Source organism: Montipora foliosa, chromosome 10, assembly GCF_036669935.1.
Source record: "Montipora foliosa isolate CH-2021 chromosome 10, ASM3666993v2, whole genome shotgun sequence".
Classification (NCBI taxonomy): domain Eukaryota; kingdom Metazoa; phylum Cnidaria; class Anthozoa; order Scleractinia; family Acroporidae; genus Montipora; species Montipora foliosa.
The window spans coordinates 34,339,528-34,362,587 of NC_090878.1; the positions used below are offsets into that span (position 1 = coordinate 34,339,528).

Here is a 23,060-nt window from a genome sequence, read left to right on the forward strand (position 1 = left end):
CCTGTCTATGAATATCAATTGTGCTACGTTTGACAAGAATCTGGATAGTACGTCATTTTCAAGGGAATTCCCTAAAGGACCCTTCCTTTTAGTCAGTCATGTAGTCAATGGTCAGGATGTCACGCAAAGCTCATTGAGTGACATCCCGAAAGAGGGCTGTGAAGGAGAATACGTTCTTTACGAAACCCCGCTTCGACACAGTTTCCATTCCACGTACAATAACAGAGTAAAGCTATCGAGAAGACAACTCTGAACTGGGACAAAGTACATTATCTTGATTATCTTCATGCTGTGGACATCATTAATCAGTTACATGCTGCAAACTGAAAGATTCACTTTGGACACTTGTAGGAAGATTCTAATAAGGCAATCCTATGAAGCAAAGCCTGAATTTTAATGATATGGAATAAAAAATGGTGGTGAAATTTCGAGTCACATGCACTTTAAGACTTTTGCTACACAGCTTGAAGAGCTAGGGAAAAAGTACTAAAGTGGAGTGGAACTTTGGACTGTGAGTTTGTGTCAGGCACTGTAGTGACATGGGTTAGTTCCTTGCTATGTGTAATGTTCACTTCTGACTTAACTAGGAAAAAAGAGATAATTTTGTATAGTTCAGGTACTTTTGCTTGCAATACCTGCAGTTGTGTTAAATGGATATTTTATGTATCAATCATTTTTGCCAGTGGGAATGTGCACAGTATTGATCAAGGTCTCCTGTTGTTTTTCTGTTCTCCAAATAATTGCATTTGACAGAACGCAGTTCTAATGCAGACTCAATTGAGATTTTTTGGGACAACCAGTGCATCGATCTTGGGACTCCAATATCAATTCACACAAATTCACACTGCACCTTACTTTGCTCTCGATCTCTTGCAATCGCTGGTTCACCTTCCTTTCTTTTTGCTACGTCTATGGTTGGGAAAGTTCATTTCCTAAGACTTCCGACCCCAGGCACATCAGCTGGATCGACTATGGTTGGCCATCACCGCCAAAAATACAAGAAATGGAAACAGCACAGAGAAAACACAAATGGTGTAGTGATGGTTTGCCAAACGAAATAAGTGGTTTTGAAATGAAAATCTCAAAATACAAACAGTTAAGTGCTCTTTTGTGATGCGGTTTACTCAAAATTGAAATGGTTCAGGCGCTGATGTTAAAACACAACAGACTAATTCAAATTGGTTTATTTGATCAACTGAGAATTGTTCCGTTGACAAATGTGAAATGATCAGATCTGACAACCAAGGGTCTGCCTCGTAGCAGAATGCCTTACTCAAAGAAGACACGATTCAGCTAAATGACAAATGACTTAAATCACCGCCAAATGGTTTAATCAAGTGTCAAATGGTTTAACAGATGGGCAATCGATTCAGTGCAAAGTCAAATGGACAAGACAAGACTGAAATGGTTTATTTAAAGAAGGAACGGTTCAACTAGTCGACACATGACTTAACTCACCGGCAAATGGTTTAATGGCCGGACAAGTGATTCACCGCAATGTCAAATGGACCAGATAAGACTGAAACGGTTCAGTTAAAGAAGAAACTGGTCAACTAATCGACAGACGACTTAACTCACCGGCAGATGGTTTACCCAAGTGTCAAATGGTTTAATAGCTGGGCAAGTGATTCAGTGCAAGGTCAAATAGACAAGTCAAGACTGAAATGTTCTAGTCAACAAGGGGTCTGACATAAATATCAGTTGTGAGCCCGATAAAACGTGGTTGGAACCTGACAGGCTTTTTGTTCTCTGTGTGAAATTGTTTTCTTCCTTCTTTTTGGATGAAGTATTGTTTCTGTTTTTCAAGAGTTGGGCTAAATGTACATGTAACTGATTAATGATGTCCACAGCATGAAGATAAACAAGATAAGGTCCTTTGTCCCAGTTCAGAGTTGTCTTCTCCATAGCTTTACTCTGTTTTTGTACGTGAAATGGAAACCATGTTGAAGTGGGGTTTCATAAAGAACATACTCTCCTTGGCAGCTGTCTTTTGGGATGTCACACAACGAGCTTTGCATGACATCCTGACCATTGACTACATGACTGACTAAAAAAAAGGGTCCTTAAGGTAATTCCTTTGAAAATAACATACTATCCAGATTTTTGTCAAACTTGGCACAACTGATATTCATACACAGGACACTAGAAAAAGGCAATAAAAAGATGGTATCGCCATGCTTGTTTTCATGCTGCATGCCCTTTATTCTAAGTGCAACAAAAAAAAGCAAGGTGATACAAACACCAACCTGGTGTGGCCAGCACATCACGCATGCACACAACCATTTCACCCAGTCAATTAGCAGCCATGGACAGCTGTTTCGGCCCTGCTGGGCCTCATCAGCATGGCGTAGCTAACGTATTAGGCGGGTGTCTTAAACACCTCTTTAAGTGGCAGCTCCGCACAACAGATGTGTTAAGCTGAGTTGGGTACCGCACAGCCGTTCTCCCACTGCAAGCGTGTGGGAAGGTGGATCAACAAAAGAGACCAGTGTGTCACATAATGTTTAAGTACACATGTACAAAAAGCAAGGTGACACAAGCACCAACCCAGTTGGTGTTTGTGTCACCTGGCTCTTTTTTGTTGTACTTAGAATAAAGGGCATGCACACGAAAACAAGCATGGTGACACCATCTTTTTATTGCCTTTTTTAGTGTCCTGTCTATGAATATCAATTGTGCTACGTTTGACAAGAATCTGGATAGTACGTCATTTTCAAGGGAATTCCCTAAAGGACCCTTCCTTTTAGTCAGTCATGTAGTCAATGGTCAGGATGTCACGCAAAGCTCATTGAGTGACATCCCGAAAGAGGGCTGTGAAGGAGAATACGTTCTTTACGAAACCCCGCTTCGACACAGTTTCCATTCCACGTACAATAACAGAGTAAAGCTATCGAGAAGACAACTCTGAACTGGGACAAAGTACATTATCTTGATTATCTTCATGTTGTGGACATCATTAATCAGTTACATGCTGCAAACTGAAAGATTCACTTTGGACACTTGTAGGAAGATTCTAATAAGGCAATCCTATGAAGCAAAGCCTGAATTTTAATGATATGGAATAAAAAATGGTGGTGAAATTTCGAGTCACATGCACTTTAAGACTTTTGCTACACAGCTTGAAGAGCTAGGGAAAAAGTACATCAGCTGGATCGACTATGGTTGGCCATCACCGCCAAAAATACAAGAAATGGAAACAGCACAGAGAAAACACAAATGGTGTAGTGATGGTTTGCCAAACGAAATAAGTGGTTTTGAAATGAAAATCTCAAAATACAAACAGTTAAGTGCTCTTTTGTGATGCGGTTTACTCAAAATTGAAATGGTTCAGGCGCTGATGTTAAAACACAACAGACTAATTCAAATTGGTTTATTTGATCAACTGAGAATTGTTCCGTTGACAAATGTGAAATGATCAGATCTGACAACCAAGGGTCTGCCTCGTAGCAGAATGCCTTACTCAAAGAAGACACGATTCAGCTAAATGACAAATGACTTAAATCACCGCCAAATGGTTTAATCAAGTGTCAAATGGTTTAACAGATGGGCAATCGATTCAGTGCAAAGTCAAATGGACAAGACAAGACTGAAATGGTTTATTTAAAGAAGGAACGGTTCAACTAGTCGACACATGACTTAACTCACCGGCAAATGGTTTAATGGCCGGACAAGTGATTCACCGCAATGTCAAATGGACCAGATAAGACTGAAACGGTTCAGTTAAAGAAGAAACTGGTCAACTAATCGACAGACGACTTAACTCACCGGCAGATGGTTTACCCAAGTGTCAAATGGTTTAATAGCTGGGCAAGTGATTCAGTGCAAGGTCAAATAGACAAGTCAAGACTGAAATGTTCTAGTCAACGAGGGGTCTGACATAAATATCAGTTGTGAGCCCGATAAAACGTGGTTGGAACCTGAGAGGCTTTTTGTTCTCTGTGTGAAATTGTTTTCTTCCTTCTTTTTGGATGAAGTATTGTTTCTGTTTTTCAAGAGTTGGGCTAAATGTACATGTAACTGATTAATGATGTCCACAGCATGAAGATAAACAAGATAAGGTCCTTTGTCCCAGTTCAGAGTTGTCTTCTCCATAGCTTTACTCTGTTTTTGTACGTGAAATGGAAACCATGTTGAAGTGGGGTTTCATAAAGAACATACTCTCCTTGGCAGCTGTCTTTTGGGATGTCACACAACGAGCTTTGCATGACATCCTGACCATTGACTACATGACTGACTAAAAAAAAGGGTCCTTAAGGTAATTCCTTTGAAAATAACATACTATCCAGATTTTTGTCAAACTTGGCACAACTGATATTCATACACAGGACACTAGAAAAAGGCAATAAAAAGATGGTATCGCCATGCTTGTTTTCATGCTGCATGCCCTTTATTCTAAGTGCAACAAAAAAAAGCAAGGTGATACAAACACCAACCTGGTGTGGCCAGCACATCACGCATGCACACAACCATTTCACCCAGTCAATTAGCAGCCATGGACAGCTGTTTCGGCCCTGCTGGGCCTCATCAGCATGGCGTAGCTAACGTATTAGGCGGGTGTCTTAAACACCTCTTTAAGTGGCAGCTCCGCACAACAGATGTGTTAAGCTGAGTTGGGTACCGCACAGTCGTTCTCCCACTGCAAGCGTGTGGGAAGGTGGATCAACAAAAGAGACCAGTGTGTCACATAATGTTTAAGTACACATGTACAAAAAGCGAGGTGACACAAGCACCAACCCAGTTGGTGTTTGTGTCACCTGGCTCTTTTTTGTTGTACTTAGAATAAAGGGCATGCACACGAAAACAAGCATGGTGACACCATCTTTTTATTGCCTTTTTTAGTGTCCTGTCTATGAATATCAATTGTGCTACGTTTGACAAGAATCTGGATAGTACGTCATTTTCAAGGGAATTCCCTAAAGGACCCTTCCTTTTAGTCAGTCATGTAGTCAATGGTCAGGATGTCACGCAAAGCTCATTGAGTGACATCCCGAAAGAGGGCTGTGAAGGAGAATACGTTCTTTACGAAACCCCGCTTCGACACAGTTTCCATTCCACGTACAATAACAGAGTAAAGCTATCGAGAAGACAACTCTGAACTGGGACAAAGTACATTATCTTGATTATCTTCATGCTGTGGACATCATTAATCAGTTACATGCTGCAAACTGAAAGATTCACTTTGGACACTTGTAGGAAGATTCTAATAAGGCAATCCTATGAAGCAAAGCCTGAATTTTAATGATATGGAATAAAAAATGGTGGTGAAATTTCGAGTCACATGCACTTTAAGACTTTTGCTACACAGCTTGAAGAGCTAGGGAAAAAGTACATCAGCTGGATCGACTATGGTTGGCCATCACCGCCAAAAATACAAGAAATGGAAACAGCACAGAGAAAACACAAATGGTGTAGTGATGGTTTGCCAAACGAAATAAGTGGTTTTGAAATGAAAATCTCAAAATACAAACAGTTAAGTGCTCTTTTGTGATGCGGTTTACTCAAAATTGAAATGGTTCAGGCGCTGATGTTAAAACACAACAGACTAATTCAAATTGGTTTATTTGATCAACTGAGAATTGTTCCGTTGACAAATGTGAAATGATCAGATCTGACAACCAAGGGTCTGCCTCGTAGCAGAATGCCTTACTCAAAGAAGACACGATTCAGCTAAATGACAAATGACTTAAATCACCGCCAAATGGTTTAATCAAGTGTCAAATGGTTTAACAGATGGGCAATCGATTCAGTGCAAAGTCAAATGGACAAGACAAGACTGAAATGGTTTATTTAAAGAAGGAACGGTTCAACTAGTCGACACATGACTTAACTCACCGGCAAATGGTTTAATGGCCGGACAAGTGATTCACCGCAATGTCAAATGGACCAGATAAGACTGAAACGGTTCAGTTAAAGAAGAAACTGGTCAACTAATCGACAGACGACTTAACTCACCGGCAGATGGTTTACCCAAGTGTCAAATGGTTTAATAGCTGGGCAAGTGATTCAGTGCAAGGTCAAATAGACAAGTCAAGACTGAAATGTTCTAGTCAACGAGGGGTCTGACATAAATATCAGTTGTGAGCCCGATAAAACGTGGTTGGAACCTGACAGGCTTTTTGTTCTCTGTGTGAAATTGTTTTCTTCCTTCTTTTTGGATGAAGTATTGTTTCTGTTTTTCAAGAGTTGGGCTAAATGTACATGTAACTGATTAATGATGTCCACAGCATGAAGATAAACAAGATAAGGTCCTTTGTCCCAGTTCAGAGTTGTCTTCTCCATAGCTTTACTCTGTTTTTGTACGTGAAATGGAAACCATGTTGAAGTGGGGTTTCATAAAGAACATACTCTCCTTGGCAGCTGTCTTTTGGGATGTCACACAACGAGCTTTGCATGACATCCTGACCATTGACTACATGACTGACTAAAAAAAAGGGTCCTTAAGGTAATTCCTTTGAAAATAACATACTATCAAGATTTTTGTCAAACTTGGCACAACTGATATTCATACACAGGACACTAGAAAAAGGCAATAAAAAGATGGTATCGCCATGCTTGTTTTCATGCTGCATGCCCTTTATTCTAAGTGCAACAAAAAAAAGCAAGGTGATACAAACACCAACCTGGTGTGGCCAGCACATCACGCATGCACACAACCATTTCACCCAGTCAATTAGCAGCCATGGACAGCTGTTTCGGCCCTGCTGGGCCTCATCAGCATGGCGTAGCTAACGTATTAGGCGGGTGTCTTAAACACCTCTTTAAGTGGCAGCTCCGCACAACAGATGTGTTAAGCTGGGTTGGGAACAGCACAGCCGTTCTCCCACTGCAAGCGTGTGGGAAGGTGGATCAACAAAAGAGACCAGTGTGTCACATAATGTTTAAGTACACATGTACAAAAAGCAAGGTGACACAAGCACCAACCCAGTTGGTGTTTGTGTCACCTGGCTCTTTTTTGTTGTACTTAGAATAAAGGGCATGCACACGAAAACAAGCATGGTGACACCATCTTTTTATTGCCTTTTTTAGTGTCCTGTCTATGAATATCAATTGTGCTACGTTTGACAAGAATCTGGATAGTACGTCATTTTCAAGGGAATTCCCTAAAGGACCCTTCCTTTTAGTCAGTCATGTAGTCAATGGTCAGGATGTCACGCAAAGCTCATTGAGTGACATCCCGAAAGAGGGCTGTGAAGGAGAATACGTTCTTTACGAAACCCCGCTTCGACACAGTTTCCATTCCACGTACAATAACAGAGTAAAGCTATCGAGAAGACAACTCTGAACTGGGACAAAGTACATTATCTTGATTATCTTCATGCTGTGGACATCATTAATCAGTTACATGCTGCAAACTGAAAGATTCACTTTGGACACTTGTAGGAAGATTCTAATAAGGCAATCCTATGAAGCAAAGCCTGAATTTTAATGATATGGAATAAAAAATGGTGGTGAAATTTCGAGTCACATGCACTTTAAGACTTTTGCTACACAGCTTGAAGAGCTAGGGAAAAAGTACTAAAGTGGAGTGGAACTTTGGACTGTGAGTTTGTGTCAGGCACTGTAGTGACATGGGTTAGTTCCTTGCTATGTGTAATGTTCACTCCTGACTTAACTAGGAAAAAAGAGATAATTTTGTATAGTTCAGGTACTTTTGCTTGCAATACCTGCAGTTGTGTTAAATGGATATTTTATGTATCAATCATTTTTGCCAGTGGGAATGTGCACAGTATTGATCAAGGTCTCCTGTTGTTTTTCTGTTCTCCAAATAATTGCATTTGACAGAACGCAGTTCTAATGCAGACTGAATTGAGATTTTTTGGGACAACCAGTGCATCGATCTTGGGACTCCAATATCAATTCACACAAATTCACACTGCACCTTACTTTGCTCTCGATCTCTTGCAATCGCTGGTTCACCTTCCTTTCTTTTTGCTACGTCTATGGTTGGGAAAGTTCATTTCCTAAGACTTCCGACCCCAGGCACATCAGCTGGATCGACTATGGTTGGCCATCACCGCCAAAAATACAAGAAATGGAAACAGCACAGAGAAAACACAAATGGTGTAGTGATGGTTTGCCAAACGAAATAAGTGGTTTTGAAATGAAAATCTCAAAATACAAACAGTTAAGTGCTCTTTTGTGATGCGGTTTACTCAAAATTGAAATGGTTCAGGCGCTGATGTTAAAACACAACAGACTAATTCAAATTGGTTTATTTGATCAACTGAGAATTGTTCCGTTGACAAATGTGAAATGATCAGATCTGACAACCAAGGGTCTGCCTCGTAGCAGAATGCCTTACTCAAAGAAGACACGATTCAGCTAAATGACAAATGACTTAAATCACCGCCAAATGGTTTAATCAAGTGTCAAATGGTTTAACAGATGGGCAATCGATTCAGTGCAAAGTCAAATGGACAAGACAAGACTGAAATGGTTTATTTAAAGAAGGAACGGTTCAACTAGTCGACACATGACTTAACTCACCGGCAAATGGTTTAATGGCCGGACAAGTGATTCACCGCAATGTCAAATGGACCAGATAAGACTGAAACGGTTCAGTTAAAGAAGAAACTGGTCAACTAATCGACAGACGACTTAACTCACCGGCAGATGGTTTACCCAAGTGTCAAATGGTTTAATAGCTGGGCAAGTGATTCAGTGCAAGGTCAAATAGACAAGTCAAGACTGAAATGTTCTAGTCAACGAGGGGTCTGACATAAATATCAGTTGTGAGCCCGATAAAACGTGGTTGGAACCTGACAGGCTTTTTGTTCTCTGTGTGAAATTGTTTTCTTCCTTCTTTTTGGATGAAGTATTGTTTCTGTTTTTCAAGAGTTGGGCTAAATGTACATGTAACTGATTAATGATGTCCACAGCATGAAGATAAACAAGATAAGGTCCTTTGTCCCAGTTCAGAGTTGTCTTCTCCATAGCTTTACTCTGTTTTTGTACATGAAATGGAAACCATGTTGAAGTGGGGTTTCATAAAGAACATACTCTCCTTGGCAGCTGTCTTTTGGGATGTCACACAACGAGCTTTGCATGACATCCTGACCATTGACTACATGACTGACTAAAAAAAAGGGTCCTTAAGGTAATTCCTTTGAAAATAACATACTATCAAGATTTTTGTCAAACTTGGCACAACTGATATTCATACACAGGACACTAGAAAAAGGCAATAAAAAGATGGTATCGCCATGCTTGTTTTCATGCTGCATGCCCTTTATTCTAAGTGCAACAAAAAAAAGCAAGGTGATACAAACACCAACCTGGTGTGGCCAGCACATCACGCATGCACACAACCATTTCACCCAGTCAATTAGCAGCCATGGACAGCTGTTTCGGCCCTGCTGGGCCTCATCAGCATGGCGTAGCTAACGTATTAGGCGGGTGTCTTAAACACCTCTTTAAGTGGCAGCTCCGCACAACAGATGTGTTAAGCTGGGTTGGGAACAGCACAGCCGTTCTCCCACTGCAAGCGTGTGGGAAGGTGGATCAACAAAAGAGACCAGTGTGTCACATAATGTTTAAGTACACATGTACAAAAAGCAAGGTGACACAAGCACCAACCCAGTTGGTGTTTGTGTCACCTGGCTCTTTTTTGTTGTACTTAGAATAAAGGGCATGCACACGAAAACAAGCATGGTGACACCATCTTTTTATTGCCTTTTTTAGTGTCCTGTCTATGAATATCAATTGTGCTACGTTTGACAAGAATCTGGATAGTACGTCATTTTCAAGGGAATTCCCTAAAGGACCCTTCCTTTTAGTCAGTCATGTAGTCAATGGTCAGGATGTCACGCAAAGCTCATTGAGTGACATCCCGAAAGAGGGCTGTGAAGGAGAATACGTTCTTTACGAAACCCCGCCTCGACACAGTTTCCATTCCACGTACAATAACAGAGTAAAGCTATCGAGAAGACAACTCTGAACTGGGACAAAGCACATTATCTTGATTATCTTCATGCTGTGGACATCATTAATCAGTTACATGTACATTTAGCCCTTAGTTACATTTAGACCCGCTCTAAAAAAACAAAAAGAACACTTCATCCAAAAAGAAGGAAGAAAACAATTTCGCACACAGAACAAAAATACTGTCCGGTTCGAACCAATTAAGTTTTATCGGGCTGACAACAGATATTTATGTCAGTCCCCCCATTGACTAAATCATTTCAGTCTTGTCTTGTCTATCTGACCTTGCACTGAATCACTTGCCCGTCTCTTAAACCATTTGACACTTGATTAAACCTTTTGCCAGTGATTTAAGTCATTTGTCAATTAGCTGAATCATGCCTTCTTTGAGTAAACCATTCTGCTACGGGCACCAGATCATTTGTTGTCAGACCTGATCATTGCACATTTCGTTGACGGATCGATTCTCAGTTGAATAAACCAATTTGAATAGACCCTCCCACGGCTTTTGACCGCCATCTTGGCTGGGGGCCAAACCGGCTAAATTTACAGTAAATGTATGGGATTTTGGCTGACTTTGAACCACTGTAGCGCCACTACAAAGAGACGGATTTCCAACGTTTGCCACTACTTTAAATAGTTTTATTGATATCATTCATTCAACAGAAAATAAGGCCATTAAGGAACTCAAGGTATGACGTCCGTAAATTCAAATAATAAATCTTCTCATGTTGCTTCTAATTTCACGGCAAATTGCCATGATGATTTTAAAAGAGTTTGTATGGAATCTCAAAATTTCATTTATGGTCATTGCAGCCTGAATCTGTTCTATATATTTCATTAAAATAATCTCAGTATAAATGTCTTTTAAAAGACACCATTTCAACAGTTTCATTTCAAGACCACGGTAAACCATCACTAAACCATTTCTGTTTTTGCTGTTCCATTTCAATTTCTTGTATTTTTGACGGTGATGGCCACCCATAATCGACCCTTCATGGGAAACACAGCACCAAATCGAAGTCTTTGTGGTTGGTTTTTGGACAAATTTCGTCCATTTCCACCTTAAATCCTCCTTTGTAGGAAAAGATCCCTTGATATACCGGGGGTCAACTGAAATTTTTGGAGCTGACTTGCCCAGGGCCGCCACCAACACAATGATCTTCTGCAGACTCTGATTTGTCTTGTCATGTATATTTCCCGCTGCAACTTAACACAACTGATGACTTCATGAAGACATTTTTGGCTGCGCAGGAAATTTCACAATTTTTTGCCCAAAATGCGGAAGTTTGTGCTGCAAACTGAAAGATTCACTTTGGACACTTGTAGGAAGATTCTAATAAGGCAATCCTATGAAGCAAAGCCTGAATTTTAATGATATGGAATAAAAAATGGTGGTGAAATTTCGAGTCACATGCACTTTAAGAGTTTTGCTACACAGCTTGAAGAGCTAGGGAAAAAGCACTAAAGTGGAGTGGAACTTTGGACTGTGAGTTTGTGTCAGGCACTGTAGTGACATGAGTTAGTTCCTTGCTATGTGTAATGTTCACTCCTGACTTAACTAGGAAAAAAGAGATAATTTTGTATAGTTCAGGTACTTTTGCTTGCAATACCTGCAGTTGTGTTAAATGGATATTTTATGTATCAATCATTTTTGCCAGTGGGAATGTGCGCAGTATTGATCAAGGTCTCCTGATGTTTTTCTGTTCTCCAAATAATTGCATTTGACAGAACGTAGTTCTAATGCAGACTGAATTGAGAGTTTTTGGGACAACCGGTGCATCGATCTTGGGACTCCAAATTGTGCCCCCCACAGAATACAGAAGGGGCAAATACAAATAACGTCATCGCCATTGCTATTTGTGACCCTATTTGGAAAAACCACTGCATTGAGCTGTTTTTCATAGCAACGAAATTGTTGAATTTGCAGAGAAAAATGTCTTGGATTAAATGCAAGAAATTGGAAACTCGTTCAGATTTTCGTGTAGTGATTTGTTCCATTTTGCTCGGCAAAAGAGGGCAAAGAAGGAGTAAACAGAATTTGATCTGATGGCACAATTAAGGTCGAATTAGTGTTACGTTATGCTTTTTTGTGGCGGCCTTGTGCGTTTGTATCATACCTTGCTTCAAAGTTCCCTAAATATGAAAAGACAAAAGATATGTGATGCAAGTGTCCGATTGATATAATGACTATCCAGCTAAGACACTATAATAGCACTTTCCTTATTCCCGAGTTTAGTGGATGCCGGCTTCTATGCTGGGCAATTTAATGGTACGTTTGCCATTCTCTGTTCAGTCCAGAAATTATCGTCGAAAAACAAGTACACCAGCAATTGGTAGGAAATATTATTATTTGCCATTGCGACTTGAACCTTAAATAATTTCCTACAATTCAAACAAATCGATAGATGACTAGTCAATGGTGTGCTTCCTAAATGATGGGACTATATCTCTCGCTAATTAAATCAGGTCGCAATAAAAACAGCATGAAACTCTGAGCCTATAATTTCCACAGAGAATGAATGACATTTTAGTTTTAAGCGATAATTTTATAACATTCAGCCTGATACTAAAGGCCACCAGTCAGGATTTTACAATAACCTAGAAATAAATCATTTTACCAGTTAACAGTTCCGTAACGTTTTTGGTTTTGAAAATACACAGAAATACAGTATTCCGAATTGCCACTTGCTTGACACCAGACACTGAAATCTGTTTTGATTGAAAAAAATGTCTGTTGTTATGATTCTCCGCAGTTTAAATGTTTCAAGTACATTAGGTGTGTTTATACTCATACATGTACGTACTGTCTCGCAAGTGAAAAGTAAGCTGGCTTGGTGAGGTTGTTAATGCACAGGTCTTCCACAATATCAAGGTCTTGGCCTTTCCCATTGTACGGCTTCAAATATTTACTTTTATGACGTGACAGTGAAAACGATCTACAGGCAGGCTTGAGACTTGGTTTGTCAGCCAATTTATATTCACTGAACATGCTAAGTGAATTCCAATTAATATCCGAGTTCGAAATAACATTGAGGAAGTCGTTATTCATCGTCGTTGTAGAAGTGGAACGAATAGTCTGTCAGCTGAGGATAAGCAGGCTACCAGTTTTAATAACTACAGTAGTTTTTCTTACTTCTTATTATTTTCAAGTAGCTATGCCATGCAAAACGATGTAATTTCATTACACCCAAAATGCCCAAAAAGTAGAATGAAACATTGTAATAACCACTTAAAACTGTTGAACAACGTGAAAGAAATACAACAAAAGTAAAAAGAAGCATGGAAGGACAAAATTTGGCAAGATTGAAATGGATTGCATTTGGGTAATCTTGAAAAAAATCACCCCCGATGTTTTTCAAGTTTATGGCAGATTGCCTGGATAACAGTCGTGTTTGCTCATCTTGTTTGTGATGTAACAATAATTTGATCAGTAAAGGAATTCCATGTTACCATTTTCTACTTTTAAACTCATGAGTAACTAAAATTGATATTTCCCCTAAACACCCTAAAATAACGTGACACAGTTTATTTAGTAGTGTAGGGTACGTAATAATTTGGTTTTGCACCCAGACTTTTAACACTTTCCAGTACCTCAGTCTAGTGTGAAGATTAGAAGACAGCTCATCCTTGGCCTTGGCGCATCTTTTTCGAACATCCCTGCAGATCAACAAACAACAATGATCTACTGTAATATTGTATATGCATTTTGCCGGTAAAATTATAAAATAGTAAAAGGTAAAAACTGTTAAAATGTTTGACTAAACGTTTTCGATCTTGCGATCATCTTCAGAGTGATTAAATTGCATAAACCAACTGTTTTATATTGTGGTAACGTAATACCTGTTCCCATAGGGTATAGAGTAAGGTGGAATGACTGCACTTGTTTACTTAGGACTGGTTTGAAGCGTGCAATGTAAAATGCCTCTTTTATTTTTCTCTTTGTCCATGAGTGAGCCGCAGTCAAAATGTCCCATGTGAATTTGTGTTCGGGGTGTTTCTTTAGGTGTTTGGCCGGTTCCGATTGTTTGTTTATATCGGAATGTTCATTGACACGTACTTCCAGATTGCATGCCGTTTCACCAATGTAAGCTTGATTACAAGTACACGTGCCTACAAGTATGTATATTACGTGTGATGGATGAATGTTTCTGTCTTTGAGTTTGAAGAGAGTTTCGATCTTGCGTGTTTTCCACAAAATATGGAAGTTAAATGTCCATTTGGTGTATTTGTTAAGTTTTGTCATGAATTTCTTACTTTCAAATTCATTTCTCCTACAAAGTGGTAATTGAATGCCGATTTTTGTTCTTTCATCAAACCAGTGAACAGGGATAATCATCTCATCATCTGTTGCCGTTGGGTTTTCAAAATCGTTAATAACCTCATTAACGAATTTGGCGGGATATCCAGATCGGATGAAAAATTCGTTAGTACAGCTGTAGGCAACAATTTTTCAACAGACCATTCCCTCCTACACCTGTACATTGTAAAAATGCAATCATTATGGCCACTTACAGAGGTTACTCTATTTACATAATGCCAGGCAATTTTACAAATTTGTCAATGGAGAATCCCTATCAACATCTAGGTTTACTGAAAAACAGAGCCCCGTTTATAAACCCATTGATTTCTGGGAGTGAGACTTCACAGATGTTACTAAGTTTAATGCCAATTGATTTTACTTGTCTGTTGGTGTCGGTTCAGGAGTCAATAACTTAAAGTTAATCATTTCCCTGCTAAAAAACAGATTTTTACTGTGTGCAATGCTGACAATGGGGAACCCCATTGTAGGAAAAAGATTGACAATAGACAGCCAATTTTTTAGTCGTCAATGGGGAGCCTCTTTAAAAAGGGCTGATCAGGTTAACAACATCTAAATCCGCTCAAAACCTGATATCCTTTCAAACCAATCCCTGCTAAAATGGCCACTTATAGATTTTACCCAATGCATGCAATGGCGACAATTATGATCATACATGTATCAGCGAGGAACCCCTTTGCAGCAAAAGGGTTAACAATAATTTGGTAGCCTAGTGTCTAAATGATACATATAACACGTGTATTAAAAGCATAGTTACATGTATGTAGCTAATGGTCAACATGCTGCGTTCTTAATTGAGGGGAGAGGGGACCCCCAGTTGATGAGTAAAATCGTCTGACATTAAACAAGTTAAATCTTTCAAGTCTGACTCCTAGGGTCAATGGGTTAAAGTGCCTACAAAGTCAAATTAATTGATCAATGCCATGTGAAAAATCTTTCTAAGTCAAGAAAAAGGTTGTCATTGCCATTGTTAAACAGGGTGTAAAAGACATTATCAGTAGTGGTTCCAAATGATGAAAAATCATAAAAGCAAGAATCTCACTGGAAATGCAGTGACACTGTAGGTTACAACTTTCAACCAGCGCATGTAAGTTTATTTTTGGTCTTCAAGTATCAAGAGAACATACCGCAAATGTGAATGATTTTTCATCAACATCATCAGCTGTTTCTGGTGACTGACACAAAGATCAGGCAAAACAGAAGGGTCTCCAATATTTTGAGCTCGCTCCTGGTTCTGCTGAAAGCCTTGAGCCATGTCGGCTTGCGACTGTGTCAATGTCTGCACAATATGAAGGAGTTGCTGAAGCCCAGCTAACCTCTCATCCAATCCTTTAATCTCCTTCATGTTTGTGTTATTAAGGGACTCTGTTAGAACAAGCAAAGCACATCTTCAAGTCAAATATCAAAGAGACATTCTTTATTAAGGTGACCACGCTGCAGCCGGTCACAAGGTTATATAGTTTTTAGCCTTGAAAAGAAATTAATGTGTTTTTGAATCAATGGAGATCACGGGATGTATAAATTTTTGTTTGTAAAATCTGCAGCTTTGAAAGGAGAGGATGGAAAGTTCTAAAAAAATGGGAAGGTTTCCAACATTTTTTCTGATATGTCCAGAAACACCTCTTCAGTCAAAAATCGTACGAAAATTTGTGGGCCCATTCAGTTCATTCGTAAGTTCTTCTTACTCCAAAATCATTGGTTCAATAAGAAGATCTACATGTAGGCCATTATTGTTTTCCACACAATTTGTAAATGTTTTGTTTTATGATTGAATGTCGCTTTCTTAATTTCGTTCCTCACTAATATTCATATTCTCAATTATCCAGACTCTTGATTTAACCGGATTATTTCGTCTAGCCCTAACAAGTAAAGGATAATCGAGGTTTGACTGGAATTAGATGGGTTTCAACAGGCGTCACAAAGTGCTCCCTTGCTCTTCGAGATCCCCAACTTCAACATCACAAAGAATACATACAATTAACGACAGAAAGTGTTTACCAAATGATGCTCCTCAAGTAAGGATAAAAAGCTGCCCTTACCCTAAGCTAGAGTGAATTTCAATCGAGTGTCGTAAAACCAAAACCAAATTAATTACTTCGGCCAATCAAAAAGGATGCAGACAATCCAGTAAACCAATCAAAACTTGAAGTAGTGCAGGAAAAAAGTGCACACGCGAGCCACGATTGGTTTTGGTTTCACTTCTGACAGGTTGAAAAAATGGCACGAGAACTTTGAACCAATTACTGAATGAAGTAATGAAAAACCAAAGCAATTCGCTAATTACTTTCGAAACTCAATTGAAAAGCACTCTGAAGATAATGCTAACTTTTACCCTTACGGTATGTTATCGATGGAAATTGGTAGCAAAGGCCTAGACTGAAAGGGCACTTTCAATTGGTGTTGGATGTCAAAATTGGGTCTGCATCTGATTACATGTAGGTGCATAATTGTCTGGGCCAGGTTGTTCGAAAGCTGATGAACTTAATCCAGGTGAAAGTTTCTTTTGCTTATTTCTGTTTTTGAAGATTGACTTCTTCTAATGTAAAGTTTTGCCAAATATCAGCATTGAACAGCATTTGGGAATAGAGAAATAAACTCCTTTTTAATCTGGGATTAGCATTAATCAGCTTTTGAACAACCGGGCCCTGGAGGTAAGTGTCATTTTTTTTAAATATCTGCCTGAACAAAGCATTAATTATGACCAAAACTTTTGTGGAAATCTTGATGGGACTAGATTTCAGAGAGCTCTAAAATAAGAAACATTCATGCTTACAAAAAATAATGAAAATGCCTAAATAAGGAGAAGTAAAAATAAGTTCATTTACCTAACACCTCATTTACTTCACCAGTGATCTCAGTTAAGTGTGATTCATCAAACTGAAAGCAAATGCATAACAAATACAATGAAACTACATGGCAGGAAGTTACAAATTATGTGACAGGTAGAGAGCTTGTTTCAACTATGAATGTAAATTGCATGAGTGTTTGGATGAGTCTTTGTCTTACTCCTGGGGAAGCTCAGTGGGCTTATAGCGCACTGGTGAGTCTGTGCCCAACTTCCACCAATGCGTCCAGGGTGATTCCCTGAGGCATGATATGTCGATTTAGTTTTGATGGCTCCCTGAGGTTTTTCTCTGGGTACTCTCAGACTGGTTTTTACCTGTCACAAAAATCCAACATTTGCTTTGATCTCCTAATGATTTTAATTGATTGCATTTCACAAATTTACATTCTCCACTATTCAAAATGATGCAACAGTGTAGGTTAGATAATAAAGATTTCTTTGAAAATCCAAAACTGGAAACACTAGAAATCTTTATGAAATGTTATTGTTTCAAGTTCATTGTAAAAAGCCTATCATGCACGTGAAAGCTAATCCACAGTTCCAGTAACAGCACATACAGTGAAACCTCTATTAAGCGGCCGCCACCCTCAAGGTAACGGCTAGTGGCCATTTGATGTAGGTTGGCCGCTTTATAGAGGTTGGCCAAAAATTAGCATAATGTTTTAACAGTAGAAACATCACTTTATTCTAAAACAAACACCTTTAGACGCTTGAGACAACTTTCGCACGAGACAAAAAACAGTACTATTAGAAAAAAGAAAATTCCCCTGAAAATGTTGAGATTTAAGGTTTTCCCAACTTAACAAGAACAGTAAAGTGACTTGATTTTATAACCGGAAAAGGCGGCAATGTCTGTAACTGAAACGTTGCATTACAGGTCCATAATTAATTAATAAATACATTATTTAAAAAATTCTTGCAAGGACATCTTTAACTGAAAAGCCAGCCTGAAAAGCTTAATAGAGGTATTAGTTTATGGTTTCATGTCGCTTCTGATCAATTAGTTGTTGCACGATGGGAAATGTCAAAATGAAATCAAAGTTTTCACAGTTTTCGAATTCATACCTGCAGCAATACTAATATAAAGTTATTATCATTACTAGCAGGTCAGGAGTGGATGTTTGTCAATTTCTTCGTGCCTGAGAAAATCACCAACCACTCTCCTCTGGATATGGAATTCAGGAAAATGCATCAGGTGTTGACGAAGATTGTGCCATTGGTGGTTGGTTGTTTGAGTGTGGTGTCTGGTCGGTTGGAGGGTTTTTTGAAAGATGCTGGGATTCCGAATGTGTTGGGACGAATGCAGACCTCTGCAGTTATTGGGATCACCCTAATCCTCCAGTTCTGGGTCAGCTGAGGTGAAGCAGTGTTTATGCCTGCAGAGTTTCAAAACCATCACCTTGCAGGTACATGCAGTTTTGAGGTCAAAAAAATTATTAATAGTTATTAATTCGTTTGAGTCCTTACAAACATCTTAAGAATGCAGCTGTTATTTCCCCTGCAGGTTTACATAATTATTAAAACTTGAGACGACACAGATACACTGTAGGCCAACATATTTCTTTCAAAACTAAACAATGGCCTTTATTAGCTTTAAGATAGCAATAACATAGGGGATAGAGAGTTACCATTGATATCTCTACAAACCTGCTCAACTGCTTCTATACACTGTTTTACCATATCTTGAAGACTGTTCTTGTTATCCTGCCAAAACATAAGTTATGAAAGTAAAAGTTGCTACACATCCAGAAGCAGATTTGCCACAGCCTGACTTACACTGTAGTTGCAACGAACAATGTAAAAGTGGCCACTATAAACTGTTTAACGGTTTTCTTTAAATTAACACACCCAATTTGCAATATACCTGTGCACTGATCCAATCCAAAAGACTCAGTCTTCCATCTGGTAATCTCTCTTTGGACACAACTTGTCTTGTCAAAAGACAAGGTAAAACAGGCACTCTGGCTAACAATGGTAACATCTGCTTGAACCTTGCAAGAGATAAAAGAGACAAAGTGAGGGGTACGTGTAAATCCGATTCCAACCAACGTTGACCAATGCGTTGGCCAACAGTTACATCAACACCTACAGCTGTAGATCATATTCTACATATTCCAGCACTCTGCAAAGTCCCTTTTTGACTGTCTTCATGGCTGTTTGTGCTTAGGTGGCTTCATACGCCACAAGCCTTTTTATTGATTGACATCACTGCCAAGCCGGCCACTTCTGCTGGAGAGAACAGGACAGCCACAACACCAGGTACTTCATCCCCTACTCTTCTCGAATAGATATTTATTACACACTGATAAGAGATATTTCTTACATTTCTATAATTATCTTTGAATTAAGAAACCAAGACACAAACTTTACTTACTTATTTTTTTATTTAAGAGGATTGTTAATGTGGAAAACAAAGCACACACAAAAATGACCAACTGTCACACCCAAACTATCTGAGATGCATGGTCACTGTTGAAAATTAATGAATGACTGAGATGTACTTATTTTTAATATTGTTAATCCTAGTAAATGAAATGAAGAGATGTTATTATATTGCAAGCAATTCTCAAGCTAAATGGAGAACTCTGATTGGCTGGTTTTCGGTCGGGATTTTACATTACGGATCATTACCATGGAAACGTTTGCATGTTTTTTCTCCATCCAGTGAGTTTCAAGTTGAGCAAAACAAAAAGTTTTTAAAAAAACGGATTTTAAGGACGTTGCCTACTATTGCTATTGCGCATACGTTCTGCTCATCTCGAGATACTCGGGTTTCCTATCAGTGATGCTTACTAATTCAGGGATATTTTTCCATGGTTTAAAACTACCCGGAAAAAGTAGATCTTTAATAAGTACTATTGGCATCCAAAAAGAAAACTGGGGGTAACCATGCATTTTTGAGAGATAATAATTACATGTAAGCTTCAATTTCAGAAAGAATGCCATACATGTTCATTACTTCGTATTTTAAAGCTTGTTACAAATATTATTCATGAATTATCTTTGACAAATGCGTGGATACCCCCAATTCTTTTTGGATTTCAATAACACTTGTTAGGATCTACTTTTCCTGCATAATCATAAACCAGGGCAAGAATAACGTTGAATTAGTAGGCACCATCCTCAATTCTACAGCACAACAGCACAATTTTAAGCAAGCAGAATTTAGTTTTACATGTAAAAGTTTGCTAATGGAAGATGAAGATTACGAACATTCACCAAGTGGAGAAGTGTCCGATCACTAAAAGAAGCATGAATGTCATATAATAAACAACTTGAACACCTCTCTTGCTTGGGATCATACTGGCCAATATTGGCCCTCGGTCATTTTTGTACGGACCGAGGGCGACCACGACCTTGGGCCAATATCCACCTTTTGAACAACTGGGGCCAGATTTGTAACCACTGTGCTATAGGAGACTCATGCTGGGCCATTAAAATCCAAGAGTCCTTCTCAGGAAGAGACGAATCTGTGACCCTCCAATCACTAAGTTCCACTCAGGACTGCAAAGGAGCACTCACATTCTTCAAGGACCCCCAAGTCACCATTGAAAAAATATCATCTCTACATCGTTGTTTATTATTATTATTATTATTATTATTATTATTATTATTATTATTATCATTATTATTATTATTATTGTTGTTATTATTATTATAGTTTCTGAGGACCATGACAGCATGGAATTTTGTGGTCACAGTACCTGTCAAGAAGCTCAATGTATCTTGGTCTTGAATCAAGAAATTCAGAATAGATTTGATGGACACTGCTTGATCTTGCACGAAACTCACTAATTAATCCAACATAAAAAAATAACTCTTTCAATGCAAATCATGACTGTACTTACTTTAATACAGCATAATGATTTCTTTAACGATGGAGATTGGGGAAGATAATGTTTGGTCTTTTAATAAAATTATTGGCTACTCTGAGTGAAACTACATGTAGTGATGATACCTGAGGAGTGGTCAGTAACCAGTTCAGATTACGAAAGAGCATCAAGCCATTGTACTTGCAGATTTTTCAACACTGTGTGCGATGCGATTCCTGTAGCATGCAATGAGATTAGTGTCTTGCACAAGAGACCAAGCCCTGGAATGGTGATACTGTACATTTAACCGCTGGGAAGCCTGAAGTCCTATTTGAAATGCACTGCTTACACTTAACTGGTGAAAAAGTGATATTTGGCCGTTCCCTGAAGCTCCCTTCATTGACAAGTAAAATCATCTGACATTAGACAGAGTAAAATCTGTATATCTTGCTCTCAGGATTAAAAGAGTTACCGGTAATATTTACCTTGCAATGCTTTCTAAGTTAGCCACAACAGCTGCCCATCCCTTTTGTTGAAGTTTTTGTTCACAAACAAGCCTCTCACAACTTTTAGAGATTTCAATCGCAAGTAAATGGAAATCCTAAAAGGGAAGCAACAAAAGGAAATTTTACAATAATATTGTTAGAAAACCAATCAATAAGTATGAAACGTATGAATGTAAACACATTTTGTAATTTAAGTGTACAATAATGTTCTGAAAGTTCTCAAAATTCCAATTTGAAAACTTTCAAAACAACCTACTACTACTTCTACTACTTAGGGGGTCACAGCCGAGCCGCACACCTGCTGCTCCAGTCTGCAGAATGCCAATTACGCACACACACAAACACACAGAAGATACAAGTTCAAGACTCACTGATGCTAACTGAGCTCTGGAGACAAGAGTTTCATAAGTAGGAGGAAGATTAAAGGACATTTCGACTTGCTCTTTTAAATTTGCTTCTGAAAAAGAAAAAAAAACAACAATAAAATAGTCTAAGCTCATACATGTAATATTAAAGTATATTATTTACTTATATAAAAATTATTTACTGTGTGAATAAATAGTGGGTAAGTTACAGCTTACAGGTTGTGAAGAGTAACTTTTTAATGTCAAGAGTGCTTTTTTCCCTAATGTGATGAGATCAAAGAGATATGTAATTTAAGCTATGTAGTAAACTGGTTGGTAATGATTCCTCATGAAATGGCCCTCATTGACGACTAAAAAATGTCTGCCATAAGACAGAGTAAAAGTCATGTTCCTTCAAATTTCATGCACTAATATTCAACATTGGTACAGAAAATTGGGATCCAATCTGGTTATTAAAGACACTTATCAGGTTTGTGAAATCAATAAATTAGTTTACTGGTTCTTTTAACGTCTACAGCCCAAAACAAAGTGATTTAGTGTTGACAGTTGTGATGACTGTCAGCCATCTTCATTACAACTAATGCGGTCAATGATAGATCACTTTCCTTTGCGTTCTTTCTAAAGAACCAGAAAATTATCTAATATGCACTTATATGTCCAGAAAATTAATATGCACCTAGTTAGATGCACGCCCAATTTTGACAACCAAAACGAAATGTCCCTTTATGCAGTCAAAGTAATCCCTGCCCACCCCAACACGGCCTATAGTGGGAAATTGCGGGGACTTAAACTTCTTTCCACTCGACTTTGGTCCCCCAGCAGGCAGGGAGTGTGCAAAAATTCATAACCTTCGCCTATGAGATTGGGTAGTAAGAAGGGATTTCCCTCCCCAAAATTTTGGGCAACAAGAAAAACACCTAATAAAGAAATCTTCTCTCGCTTTGCTAAAAAATGCCTAACAGATATATGCTTATCGGTTTCTTTTTCATGCCGCCGGGGAATTATGCATACATTACCTTTTTTTTCCTTGGTTCACAATGTACAACAAGAGAAGAGTACTGTTTAACAAAGTTTAACGTTGAAAGAATGATGATTTGTAAAGAGCATTAAATTTGTTTCCTTCACGTTTTAATATGCATGATCTTCTTTGTTCTCACAATTTTCCGAGGGCAGGGATATTGGACCAAAAGTATTTCCCTAGAGGGGGGCGCTATTTTCTGCAAATTCAAATTCCCCGCTATGGCCCGGGTTGGGGGGGGGAAGGGTTTTTATGTTGACTGGTGCATTTAA

At 38.7% G+C, this 23,060-nt stretch overlaps 1 protein-coding gene across 1 annotated transcript in view; it reads right to left on the minus strand.

Annotated features, from left to right (window-relative positions):
* Nucleotides 1–23,060, minus strand: part of LOC137972951 (RB1-inducible coiled-coil protein 1-like) — a 61,903-nt gene that overhangs the window by 34,356 nt on the left and 4,487 nt on the right. Inside the window, exons 4-11 of the mRNA XM_068819638.1 lie at nucleotides 21,777–21,862; nucleotides 21,385–21,500; nucleotides 20,792–20,878; nucleotides 18,952–19,078; nucleotides 18,735–18,791; nucleotides 17,068–17,119; nucleotides 15,370–15,607; nucleotides 13,516–13,581 (exon numbers count right to left, since the gene is read on the minus strand). Of these exons, the coding sequence (XP_068675739.1) occupies nucleotides 13,516–13,581; nucleotides 15,370–15,607; nucleotides 17,068–17,119; nucleotides 18,735–18,791; nucleotides 18,952–19,078; nucleotides 20,792–20,878; nucleotides 21,385–21,500; nucleotides 21,777–21,862 (829 nt within the window). The remainder of the gene's footprint in view (nucleotides 1–13,515; nucleotides 13,582–15,369; nucleotides 15,608–17,067; nucleotides 17,120–18,734; nucleotides 18,792–18,951; nucleotides 19,079–20,791; nucleotides 20,879–21,384; nucleotides 21,501–21,776; nucleotides 21,863–23,060) is intronic.